At 37.4% G+C, this 25,364-nt stretch overlaps 2 protein-coding genes across 2 annotated transcripts in view; one reads left to right on the top strand and one right to left on the bottom strand.

Moving 5' to 3' along the window:
- Window positions 1-14,461, top strand: part of KCTD5 (potassium channel tetramerization domain containing 5) — a 101,104-nt gene extending 86,643 nt beyond the window's left edge. The window contains exon 6 of the mRNA XM_051968668.1: window positions 9,135-14,461. Within this exon, the coding sequence (XP_051824628.1) occupies window positions 9,135-9,164 (30 nt within the window). The 3' untranslated portion in view covers window positions 9,165-14,461. The remainder of the gene's footprint in view (window positions 1-9,134) is intronic.
- Window positions 14,462-16,451: 1,990 nt separating this feature from the next.
- LOC127559882 (serine protease 27-like) lies at window positions 16,452-20,211 on the bottom strand. The gene is made up of 3 exons (XM_051994056.1): window positions 19,644-20,211; window positions 18,200-18,369; window positions 16,452-17,068 (listed from the first exon to the last, which is right to left on the bottom strand). The coding sequence occupies exons 1-3, from the start codon at window positions 19,843-19,845 to the stop codon at window positions 16,784-16,786; spliced, it is 657 nt and encodes a 218-aa protein (XP_051850016.1). The 5' UTR covers window positions 19,846-20,211; the 3' UTR covers window positions 16,452-16,783.
- Between the last annotated feature and the right edge of the window lie 5,153 nt (window positions 20,212-25,364).

Genomic DNA, 25,364 nt, shown 5'->3' with positions numbered 1-25,364 from the left:
AGGTCATATTGCCCAAGGAAAACATAATTTGGCGTGGTCTTGTTATTAGAAGTGGTGCTTAGACCAGTGCAATAGCAAACAGCAATGGGTCTTTAGTGACTTCGGGGAACTGGACAGTTTGACTGATTCACTACATCACCCAGAGCCAAAGTGGCATTAATCCCTTATTTCTGCTTAACACATATTGGGGGTGTAGGCAACGGGTTTATATAAGTAGCATAGTATTCCAATTCTTGTAAGCTGTGGTGATATCATTAAGCAGTACAAAGAATTTACTATTTTCTAATTCAGCAGTTTGAGAAGCTATCCAGTTGAATAATGTTTCTGTGAATGTATTTAGCCAGCATAAAAAGAGAAAAGAGCCCCAGGAATCAAGGGGGTCCAGTGGCTCCTTCTGAGGCCTGTAGACCACCTCCAGCAATCCTGATGAGTTGCAGAATGACCTCGGTATCTATAATGGAAAGGACTATCCATGAGTCAAAGTCCCCTTGATTCTATATGATGACAAACCCAACACCTGTGAGGCCCAATAGCTTTGAGGTGATTCAAAGCATGACCTAAGCTTCCTAATCCCCCAAAATAAAGATTACTGACAGCATTAAGTTTTTTCTAGTCTTCCTGGGAGGAGTAGATAGGGGAGGAAAAGGCCACAAATAGTCACAAATTAAACATAGCAAAAACATTATGAGAGAATATGGACAAGGATAGGTTTCATGTGAGAATTGTGTATCCAGGAATTCTTTCCCTTGATTTTGGTTACTGTTGTAGTGGTCAGTAGCACCTGGAATAGAACTGTCCCAAAAAGAGTGAGTTCCTTGGTCTGCTGGAAATTCTTGAGATAGATCTTATTTTTTGGACAGAAGTCATGTATTGAAAAGTCTGAACGTCCAATCTGTTCTACCGCTCTTACATCATGGAGTTCTTGCAGCCTGGTTTGTTATTCCTGTATAAAAAAAGCAACAGAGTTATCTCCTCCTGATAGAGATGTATATACGGGGAAAAGCTCTTGCTTAGATTTGGGAGTGGTGGGAGTGGGAGGTGCCAGAAAAGCATTTTAAAAGGAGATATGTATGGTTACTTTCTCAGGCTGACACTCCAACAGAACAAAGCCAAAGGATGTATATCAGGCCACTAGGGGACTGAAAAACACTCCTCAACTTTTATATCTTTGTTCTCTCCTTTTTTAGGGTGTGTGTGTGTGTGTGTGTGTGTGTGTATAATATAATTTTATTTTTTTATTAAAGCTTTTCAAAAGATATGCATAGATAATTTTTCAACATTAACCCTTGCAAATCCTTGTGTTCCAGTTTTTCCCTCCTTTCCCCCACCCTCTCTCCTAAATAGCAAGTAATCCAATATATGTTAAACATGGTAAAACTATAAATTAAATCCAATATATGCATACATATTTATACAATTATCTTTCTGCATAAGAGAAAACAAATTTTAAAAAAAGAGAAAAAACAAAATGCATGCAAACAACATCAAAAAGAATGGAAATGCTATGTTGTGATCCACACTCATATCCCACAGTCCTCCCTCTGGATACAGATGGCTCTCTTCATCACAAGATCATTGCAACTGGCCTGAATAATCTCATTGTTGAAAAGAGCCACATTCATCAGAATTGATCATCGTATAATTTTGTTGTTGCCATATACAATGATCTCCTGGTTCTGCTCATTTCACTCAGCATCAGTTCATGTAAGTCTCTTTAGGCTTCTCTAAAATCATTCTGCTAATCGTTTTTTATAGAACAAAAATATTTCATAACATTCATATGCTATAACTTATTTAGCCATTCTCCAGCTGATGGGCATCCATTCGGTTTCCAGTTTCTTGCCACTATAAAAAAGGCTGCCACAAACGTTTTTGGACATGACCTTATATCATTTTAAAAGAATGAGGTATTTTCAGGATCTACCCTTATTCATAAATATATATTTACATAAGAATGGCAGATCCACAGAAGCCATTTACTTAGTTATATAGAATATAGAGTTGACCACAAATAAAGATCAACAATATTATGATCTTTCATAATTGGGTCCTGTTGTGATAATTCAAGTGTTTTAGTATCAATCTCTTCAGTGACAAACTTCTGTTAATCACCTGCCCTAGTTATGGAAATTTGCTGTGAAAGACAGGGAGATGGTTATGACAGTATTAAGACTTCCATCAAGGACATAGATTGGATCTGACACAAGCCATAGTGGGAAAAACTCAGTTCTGTTTGATTCCAGATAGGAGTCACAGTTAATAGTCAGACATGTAGCAGAGTTCCACATTTATTGACAAAAAGTATCAAAAGCCAGCCTCAGCATTAACCTGGGGGGACGGGAGGGGATTTCCTGTTCAGAAATATCATAATAGGAAAACTAAGGCAAGAGGCTTCTGTTCTGCCTTTGCCTGAACTATCCCCTTAATTTTTCTCGGGGATAGACATCTACTTGTAGAAGTTCCTTTGGATAGCACATAGTATCTTCCTTGAATGGGAGACCATTGGCCTCATGGCAATTCAAACAATCCTATCTGAAATAAAAACTTAGAACAACATCAGATTATGTTCCCATGAGATTTTACCTCAGATAACAAAATTTCATTAATTTCAGTTTAGGGCTAGGATGTTATTACTTCTTTCATGTTCCAGTAATAGTCAAAAATGAGTACAAATTTTATAAATTAAGAATAATCACATTCTGGAGTATCCCATATCCAAATAATATTTGACTCAATCGCCAGAAAATTTGCTGGCTATTATAAGTTTCCAGAGTAACATATCTGTATTGTTTATTAACCCCTAAGACAAAAATCTCTGAATTTAGAGTTGACTCAAAGATATAATTTTACTATGTATTAGTTATTAATAGATATAATTTCATAATTTTCATTAGCAGTAGCCAAATTGTCTTAGAGGAAATTCATTCTTTACTATAAGCAAAAATTTTAAGTTTTCCCAGTCCAGCTGGTCCTACTGAAGGTCTTTTAACTCAAGCCAAATAACAAGTCTCCAAGGAACCTCATAGATAAGAATAACTTAAAGGGTATATGGTACTTTTCTCCAAACAGTAAGTTATTATTATCCATTTTAAAGTAAACATATCTCACTTAGTATTTAACAGTTTCCAAACGTTTTTACCACATTATTTTAATAGCTCAATTCATACATTTACAACATCCAAATTAAGAGAAGTTGCTTTTTTAACAACATTTCTGATACAATGCCTTACCAAATTTTATATTTTATATCAATCACTGTTTGTTTTTAAATAACTTTTTATTGACAGAACCCATGCCAGGGTAATTTTTTACAGCATTATCCCTTGCATTCACCTCTGTTCCGATTTTTCCCCTCCCTCCCTCCCTCCACTCCCTCCCTCAGATGGCAAGCAGTCCTTTACATGTTGAATAGGTTACAGTATATCCTAGATACAATATATGTGTGCAGAACCGAACAGTTTTCTTGTTGCACAGGGAGAATTGGATTCAGAAAGTATAAATAACCTGGGAAGAAAAACAAAAAATGCAAGCAGTTTATATTCATTTCCCAGTGTTCTTTCTTTAGGTGTAGCTGCTTTGTAGATCAATTGATCTGTTGATCAATTGAAACTCAATTAGCTCTCTTTATCGAAGAGATCCACTTCCATCAGAATACATCCTCAAACAGTATCGTTGTTGGGGTATATAATGATCTCCTGGTTCTGCTCATTTCACTTAGCATCAGTTCATGTAAGTCTCGCCAGTCCTCTGTATTCATCCTGCTGGTCATTCCTTACAGAACAATAATATTCCATAACGTTCATATGCCACAGTTTACTCAACCATTCTCCAATTGATGGGCATCCATTCATTTTCCAGCTTCTAGCCACTACAAACAGGGCTGCCACAAACATTTTGGCACATACAGGTCCCTTTCCCTTCTTTAGTATCTCTTTGGGGTATAAGCCCAGTAGTAGCACTGCTGGATCAAAGGATATGCACAGTTTGATAACTTTTTGCGCATAGTTCCAAATTGCTCTCCAGAATGGCTGGATGTGTTCACAATTCCACCAACAATGTATCAGTGTCCCTGTTTTTCCACATCCCCTCCAACATTCTGCATTATCTTTCCCTGTCATTCTAGCCAATCTGACAGGTGTGTAGTGGTAGCTCAGAGTTGTCTTAATTTGCATTTCTCTGATTAATAATGATTTGGAGCATATTTTCATATGTCTATTAATAGTTTTAATTTCTTCATCTGAGAATTGTCTGTTCATATCCTTTGACCATTTATCAATTGGAGAATGACTTGATTTCTTATAAATTAGAGTCAATTTTCTATATATTTTGGAAATGAGGCCTTTATCAGAACCTTTGACTGTAAAAATGTTTTCCGTTTATTGTTTCCCTTCTAATCGTGTCTGCATTTGTTTTGTTTGTACAAAAGCTTTTCAATTTGATATAATCAAAATTTTCTATTTTGTGGTCAATGGTGATCTCTAGTTCTTCTTTGGTCATAAATTCCTCCCTCTTCCACAGGTCTGAGAGGTAAACTATCCTATGCTCTTCAAATTTATTTATAATCTCATTCTTTATGCCTAGGTCATGAACCCATTTTGACCTTATCTTGGTGTACGGTGTTAAATGCCTAGTTTCAGGAATTAATTTCTAATTTTCCCAGTAATTTTTGTCAAATAATGTGTTCTTATCCCAAAAACTGGGGTCTTTGGGTTTGTCAAACACTAGATTATTAAAGTTATTGGCTGTTTTGTCCTTTGAACCTATCAACTAGTCTATTTCTTAGCCAATACCAGATGGTTTTAGTAACTGCTGCTTTATAATATAATTTTAAATCTGGTATAGCTAGACCACCTTCATTTGATTTTTTTTTTCATTAATTCCCTTGAAATTCTTGACCTTTTGTTTTTCCATATGAACTTTGTTGTTATTTTTTCTAGGTCATCAAAATAGTTTTTTGGGAGTCTTGATTGGTATAGCGCTAAATAAATAGATTAGTTTAGGGAGTATTGTCATCTTTATTATATTTGCTCGCCCAATCCAAGAGCATTTAATATTTTTCCAGTTGGTTAGATCAGACTTAATTTGTGTGGAAAGTGTTTTGTAGTTTTGCTCATAAAGTTTCTGATTTTCCCTTGGCAGATAGATTCCTAAATATTTTATACAATCAGTAGTTACCTTAAATGGAATTTCTCTTTGTAACTCTAACTGTTGGGTTTTGTTAGTGATATATAAGAATGCTGATGACTTATCAATCACATCTAAAACCCAGTATAGAGTTAACCACTATAGAGTAATTATATTCAATTAAAGAAATAATAAGAAGAATAGTTAACATTTAGATAATGTTATATTATATACCTATATATCAGGTATTGTCTTAAGTACTTCACAGTCTTGTAATCCTCACAACACTGCCAGGTAAGTGTTAATATTATCATTTTACAGATTAGATGAGTTTCCTCTACTCCCTGCTATAACTGAGTGCTTGCCAGAAGCAGGGGTGAACTCCAACCAGAGACTCTAAGACCACTAAAGTCATCATGAAGACCTGGAATGGGAAAGAGGAATTGGATATTCCTAAGATCAGGTTTGTCCAGCCTTGCTGGACAGGGTATTAACAACTGTGTTAAATTTGGAATTTGGAGTAATAGCTGATGTATTCAATATAACAGGAGTGTAGAATCTATTATAGAAGATATTTGAAAATCCATATCTTAGGTAGAGCCTTTCATTTGCCTTCTTCATAAAGAATGAGATGCAGCCAAGTCAGCATGTTGATTGATCCTACTACATAGATGATCTTAACAGTATCCTTTTGCTGCAGATCCTCAACTTCAAGAATAAATGAGGTAATAGCTCCCAGCTTTCCTCTTAGAAATGTAGAACCCTGGCACACTGTCATCAGTGTCCAACCCCTAGCAATTTTGAGCCTTGTTCCAAATTCATCAGGATTTGTAGACTTTTGCAACAGAAGATTCAGGGCTCATACGAATATTTATTCCTGACCTGGGAAGATTGGGAAACACTATAGGCTGACAGCAACTGCTATGTATGTATAACTCTGCATCTAGTAGAAACACACAAATGTTTTATCAAGAACTATAGAACCTGTACCCCAGCAGTGGATTCAACAAATATCATGGGCCTTTTCTGGAGAAATCCTCAGAAATTATAAAATCCTAAATTTAATGCAGCAGCAACTGAAAGTTGCTCAGTTCAGTGGGTTTCTACAACTGTGGAGCAAACTTACAAGTTTTATTAATAGCAGTTGTCTGTGTAGCCATCATTAGCAACATTTCTGTATCTTGAAAAAAATGTAATTTATGGTCCAAAGTAATCCCAGTAGACTTTGGACAGAAATGCCATCTGCAATCAGAAAAAGAACTAAGAAGACTCAATGTAAATCAAAAAAACAAAAAAAGAAAAAGAAAAAATGTAATTTTTTTTTTATAAAATGACAATTCCTCAAGTTTTATTTCATTTTGACTTGGATTTTTGTCCTGTCATGAAACTAAATTGATGTATTATACTTTAAGATGAAATACAGTAGTTTCTGTTTTGTTTTATTTTCAAACAGTGGGAATCAATTTTTTTATTCTTTGTTCTATATTTATTGTGATTTTTGGAAACATATCAGCTTTTACATCTATTTGTTCTATTTTGTACATCTATTTAATTTGTTTTTTAAAACATTGGCCCATGGAGTATTTTATGTTGAATAAAAGGTATTAAGAAGAAAAATTATTTGTGGTACAATATTGCTTTTTGTAACTAGGTGTGCATTTTTGCTAGGAAAGTGCTATAAGATTTATGCCTCGTGTTTTTTATTGCATTTGTGTAGCGTTTAAAATGTCCATTTGAAACTGTATTTTGAAAAACATACATTGCAGTAGAAAAAAACTGAGCAAGATACATAATCAAAAAAGGCTGAGAACAGTGAAATGTGTTTGAAGACAGATACTTTTCTGATTGTGAAAACAACTTTGATAAACTTTTTTCAGCAAAAGTTCAATTTAGGCAAATTCGTTTAAAATACAGTAAAAATTATGATCCTGTGTAAATTCCTTTAAGTATACATTTGTATAGAAACTTGCACTGTAACATTGTCTCAACCATCACATGTTGACTGTAAATTATTTATTAGTTTTTAGTACAGACTGAAGAAGCACTTGTTTCAGAAAAAGCACTTTTTTGCCTAAGGCTTTTCAGCTTTACAGTATCTGTAACATATTTCAACATATGTTATAATTTATAATTAGAAATATTGCTTTTACTCAGACTTGGTGATATTTAAATTTTTAACCAAAGAAAATAGTATCTTTTGGACTTGAATAATGGTATCTTTGGGGTTTAATCTGCTATTTCTTTTGTGCACAGATAATATACAAATTAAAAATGAAAAAAAAGAAAGGTTATAAGATTAATCAGTCCAGTCATGAGTTCTGATGTCTTGGGTCTTTCCATTGACCAGCCTTCAGATCCCATTATTCTTTCCTTCTTTTACAGGAGCAGGAAAAATTAGTGATATTCTATACTAGTCAACAGATCATAGATGCATTAGTGTTTTAATTTAACCTTACCCATAAATGCAGGAAATTAAATTTATTCATAACCTATAACAGCTCAGTAGGTTTTTTCTCATCCTATTTCTTTTATATATATCTATATATCTATATATTTATATTTTTTTATTTACAATATATATGCATGGGTAATTTTTCAGCATTGACAATTGCAAAACCTTTTGTTCCAATTTTTCCCCTCCTTCCTTCTCCCCTCCCCCCCCCACCTCCCCCAGATGGCAGGCAGACCGATACATGTTAAATATGTTAAATTATATGTTAAATACAATATATGTATACATGTCCATATTTATTTTGCTACACAAGAAGAATCGGACTTTGAAATAATGTACAATTTACCTGTAAAGGAAATCAAAAATGCAGGTGGGCAAAAACAGAAGGATTGGAAATGCTATGTAGTGGTTTATACTCGTTTCCCAGAGTTCTTTCGCTGGGTGTAGCTGGTTCTATTCATTATTGAACAAATAGAACTGATTTGATTCATCTCTTTGTTGAAGAGAGCCACATACATCAGAATTGATCATTATATAGTATTGTTGTTGAAGTATATAATGATCTCCTGGTCCTGCTCATTTCATTCAGCATCAGTTCACGTAAGCCTCTCCAGGGCTTTCTGAAATCATCCTGCTGATCATTTCTTACCGAACAATAATATTCCATAACATTCATATACCATAATTTATTCAGCCATTCTCTAATTGATGGGATCCACTCAGTTTCTAGTTTCTGGCCACTGCAAAAAGGGCTGCCACAAACATTCTTGCACATACAGGTCCTTTTCCCTCCTTTGAGATCTTTTTGGGATACAAGTCTAGTAGAAACACTGCTGGATCAAAGGATATGCAAAGTTTGATAACTTTTTGCAGCTCAGTAGTTTTGATTTCTCCTTACTTTGAGTGAAATGAGATTAGTACAACCTTGACTTTAAAAAAAATACCAAAAAACCCCTTAGACAATATCAAATGATAATCCCCCATCTCTTTGTAAAACCATGTGAAATTGCATAGACCATATATGGTATTGGAAAATGTAATATTTTAAAGGCTAGAAAAGCTTTTTATAGTAGAGATTAGGTTGTGATTTGTGCATTATGCTACTCTCTATGTCTAGTGTGTTTTCTATTTTTCCTAAGAATAACTACCAAAATATGGTGTGGGGGGGAGGGGTGGGTTGCGCACATGTGCAACCTCCAATAACCTCAAAACCACCGGACCCATTGTGCTGTTTGGTTGTGGACTTTCATAATCTGATAGTGATTGCAGGTGTGAGAAATATTGTAATATCATTTCTTGCCAGTTATTTACTAGCTCTCTTAGCTCCTGCTTAGGAGCACCTAGGATACTAGAAGCTATGGAGACACACTGTCCACCATTCCTTTGCTTCAGATTAAGCTTTTTTTTGGGAGGGGGGAAGAGCTTTTTAAAAAGCTCAGTAAACTTGTTTGCCTTTCAAGGGACTAAGCAGTTGGGAGACTGCCCTTTGAAGACAAGTGCTTTAAGCTTTTTGTAAAGTTTTTTTCTGACTTTTCATTCCGCATTTGTTATCTTTCAGATTTTGCAAGAGAGGGGTTCCAGGATGTGAAGACCACAGTATTGAGAGATGAAGAATTTTCGCTTTTTTTCCTCCCAAAATACAATGAAATGCCATGTTGAAGAGGCTTGGCTATAAGAAGAAACCTGCTTTAGACAATTTTCTATTGAGATCTGGGTTTGAATTTGAATCTTTTTTTGAGGGCCTGTTGAGGTAGTGTGAGATGGAATTGACTGGCTGTGAGACCATGAAGAAATCACTCTTTGGCAGAGTGCACAGAGAATGTGTGTGTTCAGCCTGGTGCTGGCACATGGCAGGACTGGCCCTGGGTGGAACTAGCACACACCCTGAATTCTTCCCCAGGTCTGTCTGCACAGGACTGAGGCAGAAAGATCCTATAATGATTGGTGTGAAGTGATTTTTTTTTAACCTTTTTTTTTTCCTTTGGTATTAATCTTTGAAGATAGTTTAAAGGACAATGTATTTGGTGCTACATATTACAACCCTTAAATGCAGATGTTTGGGGCCTTCACTGTTAGGAAATGCTTGGCAGCCCCAGTTTACTGTCTTACACTGTTTGGTCACCCCATCCAAGCTTTAGGAGATCAAATGATATCAGAATGTAATATGTTTTATCACCAGGCAGCAGGAACATACAAGTGAGATGAGTTCAGCCATCCAGTCTTATTGCATGCATTTAGTTGGGAGTTACCTTTGCCATTAAAATGAAGCACCTAATAAGAGAAGATTTTTTTTTTGTCACTACTTTCTGAAAATCTTATCTTAGTAACTAATTCTTCTAACAGAAATTAAGCTTCCATCCCAGCTAAATGTTGGATTAGAAAAAAAAATTTCTTAATATGTACTTTCCAGTTAAGAAAACTTTGTATTCTCTCCCCTTCCTCCCTTAAAAAAAAATGTATAGCTCATTTACCAAATGTTCCTGTTTTTACTTTCTAGGAATGCTTTAAAATGTTGAGAATTTTTTTGGATTAGGTTAAATGATTGAATGAGAGGTACTTTGCCTAAAATTATATAGACTGGTCGGTTGTAATTGCTGACCTCTGTCCATGCATCTGTTGTCCAAGTGATCTCCATTGGGATTGGGGAGGTGTTTTGCACAGATTTTCACCTGATTTCTTGAGTTTAAAATCTGGATTGAATTGAAAAATTCAGGATGTTTACAGTGCATCATATGTCTCTCTCTTCCTCTTTCATTTTCTTTGTAAAAACTATGCAGTTCTCTCTAGAATCATGGGGATGTTTGAGATCTCACACAGAACCAGTACAGGATATGCTAGCCTTACATAAGATTGGAGCTATTAGTTTTTTTTTTTAAATCTGTTAGCATGCTTTTAAAACAGATTTAACTAAAATAGTGGTGTGAAACTAGTTTTCTAAAGCTCTGTTTGGTAAGGTGGAGATGTGAGTATCTAGAATGAGCAGACTCTTTGCTCCTGATTAACAACTGTTTCAAAGGGAAGATGTAAGAAAACTGACCCTCAGGATTGCTGACATTTACATTTTGGAGGATGTCTAGAATTTTAAGGCTTTTAAAATGTTACATTTCAAAATATTTCCTGAAATGTTGCCTCCACCACTTCATCTTGCCAGTGATATGTTCATCAAAGTTCTTGAGCATCGAGGACTTAACCTCCCTTTTTATAAAGTTTGTTGTATGTTATTGTTAAAAAGGTTTGGCTTAAACTATTTGTAAAAAAACAAAAACAAAAATATTTCTTACAAAGCAGATTTAGTAACAGGCTAAATGTTTGTTTTTTGTTTTTTTTCCTTTCACCCAGTTGAGGCATGGAAGGATTCGTAGTGTGTTGTTTCCACTTGGACATGCTCTCTGCAGGAAGCTGCTAGTTGCTTAGCATCCATTTGATTAGTGATATTGAGAAGAAAGGTTTGTGGTGGTGTTTTTTTTTTTTTTTTAAATATTGAGACTTAATTAACTAAAATTTATTCTAAAGGGGATATTTATACTTTTATACTTTTTTAGGTATCCATATTTTATCAGCTTAAAGTTTAATGCCTAAGTTTCCCCTTGAAAATAGCAAATAATAATGTATATTTACAGATAAGCATAATAGTTGTTAGTGTCTTAAATTGCATATAAAAGTCTCTGCTGCCAAAGTCCCTAGATAAGCATCTGGGGCTAGAGATTGATTACATTGAGCTCCAGATGTAGTCTAGGGCATCTCTGCTACCATCAAGGCATTGGTTTTGCTCTTGTGAGCCATGCAGAGTAAGCTCAGCGTTCTATTTCTTGGCTTGGTTTTATTTGCCTTAGGGAGCAAGAGTCATGGTTCCCAGGAGTAAGGTTCGCTTAGTGCCTGCCTCTTGTCATCCACATTCCAATCACTGCACAAGAAGGGTATGGTAATTCCTTTCTTTTGACCAAGCAACTGTAGTGTGACTTTTCAGGACTGATTATAGCCAGCAGACCTGAAAGAAAAAAGAGAGAGTAGTAGAAAGAAAGCATACAGATTTCTTGGAAGTAGAATTTGCAGAGTATTCCAGAACTGAAGAATTTCTTTTATGGAGTGACTTCATATTGGAATACTTTGCCATTGTTCATTTGCTTCTCCCAATGGCATTGCCTTCCTTTTTGCCTTCATTATTCCCCTGTTTGGGAAGGGGGTGAAAGGAGCACCATTTTAAAATGAAAATTTATTGATACCTCATAAAGTTATTATTGTTGTGTCTGTCTCTTTTTTTGGCAAAAAATAAAAATAAAAAATGATGCTATAAATGATGATTTCCCAAATTTCATGGGAAATTTCTAGACAACTCATTTGAAAGAATTTTGGGTGGGATTGGGGGGGGAAGAACTTCTAGTTTCCCTTACTAAGTAGCAGTGCATTCTTAGTGGCTCATAAAATCAGACCTTAAGCTAGGATTATTTCTCCTCAAGAACTCCAAAGGACCTGCTGTAATAGCTGTTTTATTCCTTGTGTTTTCAAAATCTTGTATCCAAGACCAAGTACAGATGGCTGCCTCCAGAGGAGGCTTGCTATGTGCAACTGGTTCATCATTCTTAACACTGTTAGGATTCCCATACCTGCCACTATCTAAAAATCAGAAGAGTATTATATTATAGAAATGCTGATGTTTGTTTTGCATTGATTAATTCTCTCTGTCTAGATGTGGGCAAGAGCAATTTACCATAAGTTTCTCCCCCCAAAACCACTTTGAGAGTATAAATTTTCATTCAGTGTCTTCTGTATAAACTAGCAGAAAAGCTACTCCAGGAAATTCTGTACCATCAGTTGAAAGACTTTTACTAAAATTCCACAAAAAATTAATTAGCCTATAGCTTACCTCCGAGTATCAGGGTACAGATGTAACCTCCAGTAGTCTAGAGCATTTCTCATAGAATTGCTGGTCAAATCTTGTTGCTCTTTTAATTTTCTAATGTCCATGGAATATCTTAATTGAGTCTTTTTAGTTATCCAGTCCAATGATCTAAGAGTCAGACTTTTTTTACAGCTTGAATTGTAAACTTACTGCTGCTGCAACTGGGAAAAAAATGGGGGCATAAGATGTGCTTCTGGTACCTCCCTGTTGTTCTATTTATTTTCTGATCCTAATTACCCAGAAGCTGAAATCTGAGCAGGTAGGAAGAGAGGGAGCAGGAGGCTAAGCATTTCCAGATGTCAGTTTCTATCAGTTCTGGGACTTAACTCAGGAATGATACTTTGGCCATTATTTTGGGCTGTTCCCCATTTTCTAGAAACCCTTTGGAAAAGCAAAGGGATTAATCCTTTGAATATGCTTTGAAATTAGGGCTCTTTTGTGGGTCCAAAAAGCACTCAGAAAAACAGTTGTCATCACTGTGTTAGGATTTACTTGCTGGTTAACACCAGTCTCCAGTAACTCCCTTCCTCAAATGGCACTGGCCTATTGGGTCTGACTGCCCTGGCAACAACTTTGGCCTTTCTGCCTGACTGGGACTACAAAGGGCTAATTATGCACCACTATGGGGTTTTTAGTTGTTTCATTTTTTGTTGTTATCTGTCCTAAGGAGCTCGCACTTTTACTGCGGTAGAAAATGCTAAGGGCTAACACCTTCCAGGTCTGTCTTTGGGGACTGTGTGTCTGTCTGTCTATAATTAGATATGGTGCTCAAACTTATTTTGAAAGAGTAGCTGCTGCCTTTAAAAAAAAAAAAAAAAGACAAAACCCAATAACTTTGGATCAGATGCACATGCCCTTGGAGAAGGCTAAGCCTCCTTCGGGTCTGATTTATTGATGCCACTGTCCTTGAGTCATTGGGGGGAATTTCTCTGCCTTCTCTCTCTGTCCCTCTTTTTTCTTCTTCCTTTCCCTCCATTTCTGAATGTGTCTGTTAAACCTGTTAGGATTTCAGGTGATAGGCTCTGAGAAAATTGGGGTGATGCCTTTTCCTTTAACACACTGTCTAACCTTTCCCCACATCCCTTTTGATTGACTGAATCAGTCCTAGAACCTCTAGCTTGGCTTTGAGCTCGGGTCTGCTTCTCTGGACTTAGTACTTTCGCACTTAAGGCCTGATGTAATTGTGAGAGGGGCTGGGCACTTTTTTTTCTTTACTTGGTACTCGTTCTCTATTTTAGAGATCTGTCCAAGATGCTTATGGCACAAGTTCGGCCCTAACTAGTTGAGCAGTGGTTCCCCAGGATGTGGACCATTTCCTTAGTTCAGACTGTGGAGACCTTGGAAAGGGATGGGCATGCAGCTGACTACTCTTTCCTTTCTCAAAGACTACTGAGCTGCTGCTCTTAGACAAGATTGCTCTGTTAAGACTTGTTTTCATTTGGGCTGGATTTGAGTTCCAGGGGTATGGATTTTGAAGGCTCTTTCCAGGAGCCTCCCAGTCCTCTTCAAATACTCCCTCCTTCCTCCCTTTCCCCCCCCCCCCCCCAGATTTGCCAGGGAGAAAATAATCCATTTGACTGTTTTCAGTGCCCACTACCTTCCTGAGGTTTTTTCTGTGATGCTTTATTTCCCAGCTAGTAAATTAGCAATAAATCTTCATTTCAATCTCTTTAAAGTGTTCTTATTGCAGCAGAACTCAGAGCCAAGAGTGGGCCCTGGCTCCTGAGCTTTAAAGTTGCATCAAGATTAAATTTAGCAGCAGCAAAGTGCACATGAAAAGTTGTAATTTAAGTAGTCCACCCAGAGGAATCTGGGAGGGAACCTTACCTGGGGCTTCCTCCTTTATCCAAAGAGGGAAGGTGGCTGCCTATTGTTTCCAGAACAAATATATGACAAAATGTGTGGGTGTTTTTTAACCTTTTCATAACACTAAGCTTATTGTGAATTGTAAATTGCATGAAATAAACTTGTTTTCCCTTTTAAAACTTTGGTTTGATCTGAAAATGTTTTTGGTCCAGCTCTTGTGTTTCTACCTGTTTTTATTCATTGAATCTTTCTTGAAGACCTGCCACTTGTTTCACACTGTTCTGGGCACCATGTGGAATATTGAAGAAGTAAGATTGCCCTCCCATTGCTTTTAGCCCACTTTGGAAGATGAGCATGAGAAACAAACTTCATGGAAAACTTAGTGATTGTCCAGACCGATGATTTAATTAAATGTAATTTACTCCATTGAAGGAGAAGATTTTCCACCAGTGAAGATTAGCAACTGTTGTACAAGATAATCTAAACTGCCTGAGTCTGTCATCAGCCTCTGTGCCCAAGAGGTATAAGCCAAGGTGTGGGAATATTTATTAAATTTCTGGTGTATGTAAAACATAGTACTAGCATATAACAGAGATGAAAAAGGCTAGTGTCTGGCTTTTAAGGAGTCCACGAGATTAAATGTGTACCTAGAATTGGAATATAAAATAGGATGTGAGTAATACAAATGATGTGTCTAGAAGTGTTGAAATTTGGAGAGAATATCAAGCTGGGAAACGAGGCTGTAGCAGTCATCCAGACAGAAAGGTGAAGACCTAAACCATTGTATTGGCAGTTTAGAGTGAGCGAAAGGGACTGGTGTGTGTGGGGTGGAGTGTGGAGGTAGAATTGACAGGGTTTGGGGAGTAGGAAAGGAGCAAATTACCAAATCTCTATGGATCCATTTTATCATCAAATTGAGGATTGAACAAGATAACTTGGAAGATCATTTTTGGGTAGTGGAAAGAGTACAAACCTGGATTCCTGAGATAGTCTATTCTCTTGTGGGAGAGCTCTAATTATTAAGTACACTTCTCCCCCCACTATTGGTCTTAGTTTTGCCCTTCAAGGCCAAGCAGCACTAATTTGATGCCTTATCCTCACAGTATCCTTTCCTGTATTGTGAAGTTATTGGGTAAAATTTCCAGGCAGGAGAATTCTAGGCTTTGCAAGATGTAAAGGAAAGAGAAGAGAGGTAAAGGTAAAGGAAGAGAGCTTGTTTTTTCCTTCCAGCAGAAGTGCCAAAAAGCTCTAGCCATTGTTCTTTGTCTTCTGGGGAAACCCCAGGAAAGGATGGCATTGGGCCAAAGGATCATTAATTACTATGGCGTTGTGATCTTGGCCAAGTTTGACTTCATCCCTATTTCCCACCCACAGATTCCCTCACTGATGAAGCTTCCCATTCCCAGAATGCCCCAAGACCAAAAATTCACTGATTATGTGGGTATTAGGCCCTTAGAGATCAGCTATTCCAATTTCATTTCGCTGCTTCCAGAACTGAAAGCCTATAGTTTGCTGGAGCTTTTTGTTTGCTAGGGGCCCTCAGCCTCTTCTGTTTGGGCCACTACCTAGGGCTCTTCTTGGTTCCTCCCTTCCTTGAGGGAAATTCCCTGGTGACATACAATTTGGTTTGCCACTGAATCACCTTCAGATTTAGGTCGTTGACTTTTGCTGGTAGGCCATTAGATATCTGCAATGCCCTTAGAAACCATTTATCTTATTTTCTAGCTCTTTTCTAGGCTCTCTGGATCCAGGACTCAGGGCTCCTGATTCAGTCACTGTTCTGGTTCCTTCCTCTTCTGTTCAGACCCAGGGATCATCTCCCCAAATAATAGTAATAATATTGTTTTTACAGTGCTTTAAAATTTAGGAAGCATTTTCCTCACAACTGACCTGTGAATGTATATTCTCATGTTACAGATGATGAAACTGAGGCACAGAGGGATAAAATGTTTTGCCCACAGTCACACACTAAGTCAGAATGGGCTCACCCAAATCTCCAAGTTTTCTAATTACAGCACTGTTTCTGCGATACCTCCCTCACCTTTTCCAGTGCTACTGCTTCTGTTTTCACCCCCATAATCCCAGATCATCCCACATTACATAGGACCTGCCCTCTTGATTCTCTCCTCAGATCCCAAGTGTCCTGTCTCAAGCTGAGGCATCCAGGAATGGAGAGTATAGGTTTTATTAATGGGCGAATATAATAAAAATAGATAGGAGGAACAGAAGAGATATTTACAAATATACATCATTGGTTGGTTTGTTGGCTTGTGAAGGGAAGATGGTGCCCTGAGGACTCCCTGCAGTGCCAGCCTGCCCAGAAGGAGCATGCTCCTAGTAAAATGGGAGTAGGGTCCTTTTCACTAGCTCCTGGGTCTGGGATCTGAAGTTTGCAGATTCCCCTTTGTTCACATTCTCATGGGCTAAAGGGGCAGGCCAGGAAATGGGCGGGCAATACAGGGGCAGAACCTCTTCCCTGGCTCTAGTGGGTCTAGTTCTACTCAAAAGGTGAGCAGAAGAGTGAGGCAGAGTAGTAGGGTGTGGGCAATCAGGCCAGAAGCAAAGCTTGGCAGATCTGTCAGCTCACCCCGGGGCCCTCTCTTCCTATCAGAGCCAGATTTGAATTGCAATTCTGGGATGATCCTATGGATCCAGGCATAATGGGAAGCAACTCGGATGTAGACTCCTGGGCGGTTACGGCGGGCACAGCCTTCTCCCCAGCTGATCACTCCAGCCTGTAGCCAAGAATGACCAATACAGCAGACCAGGGGTCCTCCAGAGTCGCCCTGTAGTAAGAAATAAATTTAGGGTTAGACATTCCCAAAGGGAACTTTATATAGCACTTACTATGTGCCAGCAATGTGCTGAGCATTTTTTACAATTCCTTACAACAACCCTTCAAGTAGGTGCTATTATCCCCACCTTATAGTTTGGAACACTGAGGCAAACAGTGTTAAGCGAATTATCCAGGATTACACAATGAGTCATTGAGACTACATTTGAACTTGGGTCTTCCTGAATTCAAGCTCAGTGCCCTCATCCACTGAGCCATCTACTTCCAAACATAAACTGATATCTCAACCCAGGCTTTTCTTTCTCTAAGCTCATTTGTATCTTTTCCCATTCTCTTGTACTCTCTACTCTTTTCCTTCTGTCCCTCTCCTCCCCTTTATTCTCCTTTTTTTGCTGCCTTCTCTTTTCTCTTCATTTTTGCGCCCTTCCCTTTTTTTTTTGTTCTACCTCTATCCCTCCTTCATACCCCTCCATCCTACCAATCTTGCAAAAAGCTGAAAGCCCTTCCATAAGGGTTCAAAACATGTACTTCAAGAAGCCTTCCTAAATCCATCATGTTTTTGTCACCCATCCCACGTCAGTGACCTGTGTGTGATCTGTGTCCTGTATCTCTCATGAGACTGGTATTCCCCAAACTAAGGGACGAGATTTACACAGAGATTTGAGATCAAGAAGATTCTGTTTGGACTTTTGTCTCAAGACGCTCAGGAGAAAACAGCTAAATCATCATCAGCTGCGTATTGGATATTATGAGCTCATTATATCCAAATCTGGAATTCAGTTTCCTCTTCAGAATGGCCCTATTTCTTTAAGGGACACGACCATCTTTCTAGTTGCCAGTTTTACAACCTTAGTGTCATTCTTTATTTCAGCCTGCCCATTTTAGAGAGAAACAGGTGCAAAAAGAGAAAAACTTGGATAAGATTACACAGTAATTAACTGGCCCAACCAACCCTCACAACAAGATTCCCTGATTCTAGATTCAGGGCTCTTGTCCTCACTAACTTATTTTACTCGAGAATCTACATACAAGGATTGTTCAGTATTAGATATTGAGGACCTAAACTACTACCCTACCAGGATCTCATCAATTTTTGTCCCAAGCCTCTGGTGTAGGAACATACCTTGCAGGCATCTTTCTTCCCTTCTGCATAACCAGCACACAACATGTCATCTTGGATGGTTTTGGGTAGTACTCCATTGTCTGAGTCCTTGTTATAGAGGATGTTACACTTCTGTCTATCGATGATGGGCACAGCCAACTTCTGTAGAATTTGGGGGCTAGGCAGGTTATCTAGAGAAAGGGAGACCCCCAATACTCCGAGTTATAGCTTTTCCCATAATATTCCACACCTTCTCCCCAGAATAAAAATACCACTTCATCTCTGGATTATTAGCTGTACTTTTTTCTCTGCTTTTTTCCCCAACTCTTTCATCGTCCTACTGCTGCTTTTTTCCAGATTCTCATCTCACTTAAAATGTGGCATGGAACTCAGACCTCTCAGATTGGCAAAGATGACAGAAAAAGATAAATGTTGGAGGGGATGTGGGAAAACTGACACACTAATTAATACATTGTTGGTAGAGTTGTGAAATCACCCAACCATTCTGGAGAGCTCAAAGGGCTGTTAAACTGTGATCCAACAGTGCAGTATTGGGTCTGTATCCCAAGGAAATCATAAAAGAGGGAAAAGGACTCATATGTGCAAAAATGTTTGTAGCAGCTATTTTTGTGGTAGCAAAGAATTGGAAAATGAGTAGATGCCCATCAATTGGGGAATGGCTGAACAAGTTGTAGTATATGAAAGTAATGGAATATTCTATAAAAATGATATAAGAAATTCTGTAAAAAAAAAAAAAAAAAACAAGCTGATTTTAGAAAGGCCTGGAAAGATTTGCACAAACTAATACTGAGTGAAACAAGCAGAACCAAGGATATATTGCACACAATAACAGCAAGTTTGTGCAATGATTAACTGTAAAAGACTTAGTTCTGTTCAACAGTTCAGTGCTCCATGGCAAAACTTATAAACTTTGGATAGAAAACACCATCTGCACGTATAGAACCATGGAGATTATTGAATGTAAATCAACACATGCTATATTCACTTTTTTTTCCCTCTTGTAGTTTTTATCTTTTACTCTGATTTTTTTCTCCCAACGTGATTCATAAAAAAAGTATATGTGTAACCAGAAAAAATTTAAAAATAATAAACCCCAAAAAAATGGGAGAAAAGGAAAGTTAATATGGGGGCTTTAAAGATTATGCATCTCCATTGTTCATGGACTCTACAATCCTGGTCTTTAAACTATTAATGAGACTTTTGCAAACTCACTGCCATTCAGTTTATGGACCACCGACAGACCTCTTTCCCCCACTGGAGTGCCAAGGTAAGCACAGAAGTCAGAACAACTTGGAAAGAATCTTTTAATTTCTTGTTGCTTTTTATGCTTTCCCTCTCCCTACTTCACAATCTATGCAGGTACCCTATTATTTTTCTGGCCCCCTCTCTCTACTACTCTTAAGTTTCCTTGAAAAATCTCAACCTGCCTCTTCCCTCAGTTTACCTTGCTCGGTGGGACTGCCCCAGCCTGTGACCCAACAATTCATCCCTGCCTCAAACTTGACTTCAGGGTCAGGGATGCACACAGGCAGGATATGGTCAGTAAAGGTCACTGGAGCCTCCAACTGGACCAGGGCCACATCAGCACTTGAGGCCATGCCCTGATACTGGGGATTGCTTTCCACCCTTTTTACTCGAGCATACATGGCATGAGGCCCAGGATTCACCAGCTGCCGGGCCCCTAGGAGAACCTTGTACAGGAAAGTTTCCGAGGTACTAATAGAGAGGGAAAAGACAAAATAAAATCAACAGTAAGTAACAAAAACATTCACCCTGATGGTGAACAGTCATATAGGAGAGGGGAAGGAGGAGGGACTTCTTAGGACTTAAGCTAGAGGGGATCTTAGAGATCATTTAAGCTATATCTTCATTTTATAGAAAAACAGGCCCAGAAAAACTAGGTGAATTATTTGAGGTCAAACATAGTAAGTAACAAAGCCAGGATTTGCACCCAAGGCCAAATTCCAAATTCAATGCTTTTTCATAGATTCATTACAATAGAACTGGAAGAGTCCTTAGAGATCCTCTAGTTTGTCCCCTTCATTTTGCAGATGAGAAAATTAAGTTTAGATGTTAGGCATCAGAGAAAGCCTGAAATTAAAATTAGGTCTTAGAATTGCAGAATTCAGATTTAGGGAACAGAATGGAAATTATACTTGACTGAATAATATTTTTGCAATATTCCCAAAAGACATCCACCTGCAAATGAAGACTTCGACTGAGGAGTACTTCTGAGGCGTCTTGCTGCACTTGTGAACAACCCTAATGCTTTGAAAATTATCTCGACAGTCAAATTAATTTACCTCTTTGCTCCTAATTCTGTCCCTTGGCATCAAGCACAATGATGTTAATCCCTTTTCCCTAATGATCTTTCAAATATTTTAAGACAGCTACCATTTCTCCTCCAAATTTCTTATCTCCAGAATTAGTATTCCTATGCACTTTAAATGGTTCTTGAGGCCCCTCACTATCAGGTCCTCTAGGTGTTTTCTAGATTGTCATTGTCCATCCTAAAATACCTAAATATAAACAATTCCCAATAGTGGTCTGCCCAAAGCAGGGGATAGTGTGACTATGATCTTCATTATTCTGAACACTCTCCCTTTCTTAATATAACTCAACTTTGTATTAACTTTTTGAACTTCCTCCGTTTACTTTTATTTCACATTAAATCCATTAAGACCCCAGTATCTTCTCCAGATTATTTTGTGTGTGTGTGGGGGGGGGGGGGGTTGTGCTTCCTTTATGCTATACTTCTGAAGCTATTTTTTTAACTCGGCTGTAGAGCTTTATATTGAGCCCTATTAAATTTTATCAGATATGATTTGTTCTATTCTTCAAGCTTGCAGAGATCATTTGTGCATCCTGAGAGTCTGTTGTTTTACTACCTTCCAGTTTGCATCATCTACAAATAGGATAGCCAAACTATGTAGGTCCTCATCCAAATTATTATTAAAAATATCAAACACTACAGGATATTTTACCAAACAATCCATCAGCAAACCTTGATTAAGCACTTATTACAAGCCAATGGAAACCCTCTTTTAAGTTGACACTGAACCATTATTGATTTCTGTTGGACATTAAATTAGTTTCACATTCATCTAATTCAGTTATCAATCTAGCTTATGCCTCTCTATCTGTCCAAAATGATAGCATTAAAATTTTTACCAATTATTTTTGCTGAAGTTTAGAGGAACTATAGTATTTCCTAACATACCAGTCTATCAACATTGTCAGAAACAAAAGAAAAAAGAAAAAAGAAAATTAGGTTAATCTGGTATTACTTGTTTTTTATGAAACTACCGCTGCATTTTGTGATCATTGTTTTCTCTACTAGTTGTTCACTAATCCCTTTAGTCCCAGTCAAAATTGAAGTCATTGCATAGATTGCAAGATACATTCTCTTTTTGAAAAATAAGACAATATTTGCCTTCTGCAATGGCACTTCATCCATTCTCTACTACTTTTCAGAGATCTCTGAGAGGTTTAGCAGTTACACTTGTGAATCCTTTAATGTCCTGGAATATAATGCATGTAGATCTGGTGACAAACTCAAAGTAGCTTTCTTTCACTTATTTCTTTGTTATCTTTAGTTTTTGGCCCTATTAGCCAATTTCATTCTATTCTTTCCATTATAAGGAGTTTTCTCTTTCTCAGGATCTCAGAGAAACCAGACAAAAAAATAAGATGAGTAATTCTATCTTCCCTCTATTACACATTATCATCGCCTCACTCAGTCCTATGTTTTCTTTCATCCTCCCATTTCCAAAATAATTTTAAAAATCAACCTACTTTTTATATTTAATAATTCATTCTGAAGTTTAACCCTCCTGACACTATTTCTATAGAATTGTGCCAGTTTTATATTTACCTTATTTTATCTTTTGTTGCTGTCTTCAGTACATTTCCCTTTAAAATCTGAATTAGTTGATTAATTTCTTGTGGATTAATCACCATCAACCTTTTTCATCACTGTCTTTTATTCCTCACTAGAATTTTTCTGAAATTATGAGAAATAGTTCTCATAATTTCATTTGTGAGAATTTCTTGTTCCTTCTGGAGGAAATTTCACTCCAGAATTTTAGGCTATGTGGAGCCTACTTAATCTTTAATTGAATTCTTTGAAGTTTGCTTTCTGATTTTTGATACGTCAGATTATATACCTGGCTTTTCTTACTACGTTCATTGTGAATTCTGAGATAGAAGCATCACATCCACTCTCTAGTTCCAATCATTTCTACTTTAGCGCATAACTCTTTCTCATTGGTACTCTGATTGCAAGTCCAATGCTCTTTTTGTACTATATCACTGTTTATCCTATTTTCATTCTTAGATTCACAGTTCATTAGAGCTATAGTGATCCACTATCCTCCTTGTTCAAGGATGGATCCTGAAGCCAGAGAGCCAAAGAGACTTTCACAACAAGGTTCCAGAGTAAGGTTGAAACTAAAATTCAGGATGGTTACTTTTCAGTCCCATACTCAATTCTATTGCATTACACTGAGTTATGATTTCAAAAACATTTTCCTTTTCTCTCATAATTATGCTTGAAATTGCAGCATTAAAGTCAGTCCTTTGGTTTAAGAATATTCTTCTCAGAGAATTCATTTATAATGAAGAGAGTTGATCAATTACTCTCTGCTTAGTGTGATATTGGCTTCTTGAAGGAGAGAGAGAATTTAGGAACACAAAGCAGACAGGGATAATATACTGGAAAGAGATTGTGCATTCAAATCAAAGTTTCAGCTTTGTCACTAATTCACTATGTGACCCTCACCTTTCTAATCAGAGTCGATCTACTTCAATCTCTCATTATTCAAATATGGAAACCCAATCCTTTCAAGTTCTGAAACTCTGTAGCTCTATGTGGTTTATAGAAATCGAAAATCTCTCCACTTTCTATGATTGGGGTACCCTGGGGCAGATTGAGGACCATATGTGGATGTGAAGGCATAGTAGTCATCCAGGAAGTAACTTAATACCCTGAGCACCTGAAGGGGATAGAATGTGGAAGAGAATCCAAGTTGTTTTCTGTGTGGTGTAGTGCATTTGGAGACACAAAGGCTGGGCTTCAATTTAGATCTTATTATTTACTGACACAGGAGAGGCAAACAATTTTACTTTCTCAGATCTTAATTTTCTTCTCTAAAATGGGGAATGTACTTTATAATCTTTAAATCATTATAGAAATTTGAGTTAACATTATTTCCCATTTTTGCTAAAGACTTGTCTTTCCTGATTTGTAAAATAAGGAAGCTGGATTAGGTGAACTGTAACCCTTCTAGCTATAAATCACATTAAGGACCCTTTGTGAGAATCAGATAGAAAGACAAGTCTATGGTTTTGAAAATTAAATGAGGGAGGAAGAGCTGAATAAAGGGTGTGACTGGCCACAGGGAGATGTCAGCATTACTGAGAAATTTTGAAGGGCATAGGCAGAGCCACAAAGTAGAAGAGAAATATTCACCTGAAGGCTTCAGGATGAGGCAAAGAGCATCAGAAGAGGAGGAAACAAAAAGGGACTGGATTTAGAAAGAACCAGATTTAGGGACTTGCATGAGGAACTAGGATTGGGATACTCTAAAAAGAAGGTAAGTAGATAAGAACACAAATACCAATGAATAGCTTCAATATTCTCCCTGAGAATAGACCTAGGGATGGGAGTGGGGGTTGAGGTTGGGTCTCTTTAAAGCTTAGCTCAAAAATCATTATCTGCAAGAAACCTTCCTTATTAGGAGAATGACCCTTGGCAAGTCATAATCTTGGTTTCCTCATCAGCAAAAATGAAGGTGTTGAACTTGAAGTCTTAAGTTCACTTCTATATACTTATATACATACATGCATAACTTAACATGTATATGTATATATGTCCATATCTGTCTATCTCTGTCTTTCTAAGATAGTTTCTGGCTAAGAATACACACACACACACACACACACACACATAGAGACAGAGACAGATAGACACAGAGAGGGATAGAGATAGAGAGAAAGAAAAAGAGAGAGAGAAAGTGCACAGAAAAAAATCCTAGAAATCATCTAGTTCTTAGACTTCATTTTTATAGAGGAAGACTCTGAGGTATTGGCCCAAGGTTACAAAATTACTTGATTGCAGAACTGAAGCTCAAACCCAAGCTCTTTAATTTCTGATTTAATGGTTTTTTACTATTAAACCATGATGCTTCTCTCAAGCAGATGTAATCATTTCTTTCTGTGAACCCCCAAAGCATTGGTTCCTATTTCTCTTTTGGTCTTTCTCACATCCTTTGATATATTGTTATTTTTATGTATGCCATTCCCTTTCCTAGGCTGTAAGGAGTCTTAAGACAGAATTACTTCTTAGTCATTTAGATACTCTTCCAATCTCCCAAATAATGCCTTGTACTTAGTTCACTAAAACTCTGCTCAGGAAAATTTGATAAATTGAATTTCAGTGTAAGGAAAATTCATCTATGAAAGCAATGATGCACTGCAATAAGTTCTCAAAACATACTGAAGGTTCTCTCTAATGGAGAATTCATGCCAAAGGGATATATTTGGTCATATCACCTCAATGGTGCAAGACCTATCTGGCCTAGTGGAAAAAATACTGAACCTATCAGGAGGCTTGGGTCAAAGTCATTTTATTTCTTTGGGCCTTTATTTTTGCTGCTATTAAGTGGAATAACAATAATCGAAGCGCTTCCCAGTTCACAGTGGTTCTGCACAGGAATTGCTTTGTGATTTAATAAAGAACCCTAGATTTGGAATCAGTACTTACTAATTTGCATCCTTGTTCTATCAAGTCTCTTTCATTCCTTCTTAGTCTATTCTATGACAAAGGTTGTAGATAATACCTGAGTCTCTGAACTTGGAAGACTTATCTATGAAAATAGTCTCTCTGGTTAGACAGAGAAGGCATTGTGTTGCTGTCTGTGGTGCTAGAATATGAGGGGAAAGTGGGCCTGGTAGGAGTTGTAGAAGGCAGAAAGCTGTCCATGGTGCTGAAAAAATTTTTTTTCCAAAAGAGCAGCCTAGAAAGAGGGAAAATCCAAAAGTGTAAGGGCAGTTTGACCTGCTGGCATGTGGGACTTACTTAGAGAAGCAATGAGCTGCTGTTAAGACCCACTGGTCTGTTATGAGGCTCCCGCCACAGAAGTGACTCCCATTCCTCTGGATACTG

Source organism: Antechinus flavipes, chromosome 1 (genome assembly GCF_016432865.1).
Source record: "Antechinus flavipes isolate AdamAnt ecotype Samford, QLD, Australia chromosome 1, AdamAnt_v2, whole genome shotgun sequence".
Lineage (NCBI taxonomy): Eukaryota > Metazoa > Chordata > Mammalia > Dasyuromorphia > Dasyuridae > Antechinus > Antechinus flavipes.
This window is presented reverse-complemented; position numbering and strand designations above follow the sequence as displayed.

Bases quoted from the DNA above. Each gene is read 5' to 3' on its own strand.
- LOC127559882 (XM_051994056.1), bottom strand. From the start codon at position 19,845: ATGTATGCTCGAGTAAAAAGGGTGGAAAGCAATCCCCAGTATCAGGGC. The intron at 18,370-19,643 runs GTAAACTGAGGG...CCCTTTCTCTAG, and splicing joins GGGCAGTCCCACCGAGCAAG to ATAACCTGCCTAGCCCCCAA. The intron at 17,069-18,199 runs GTATGTTCCTAC...TTCTTACTACAG, and splicing joins GGAAGAAAGATGCCTGCAAG to GGCGACTCTGGAGGACCCCT.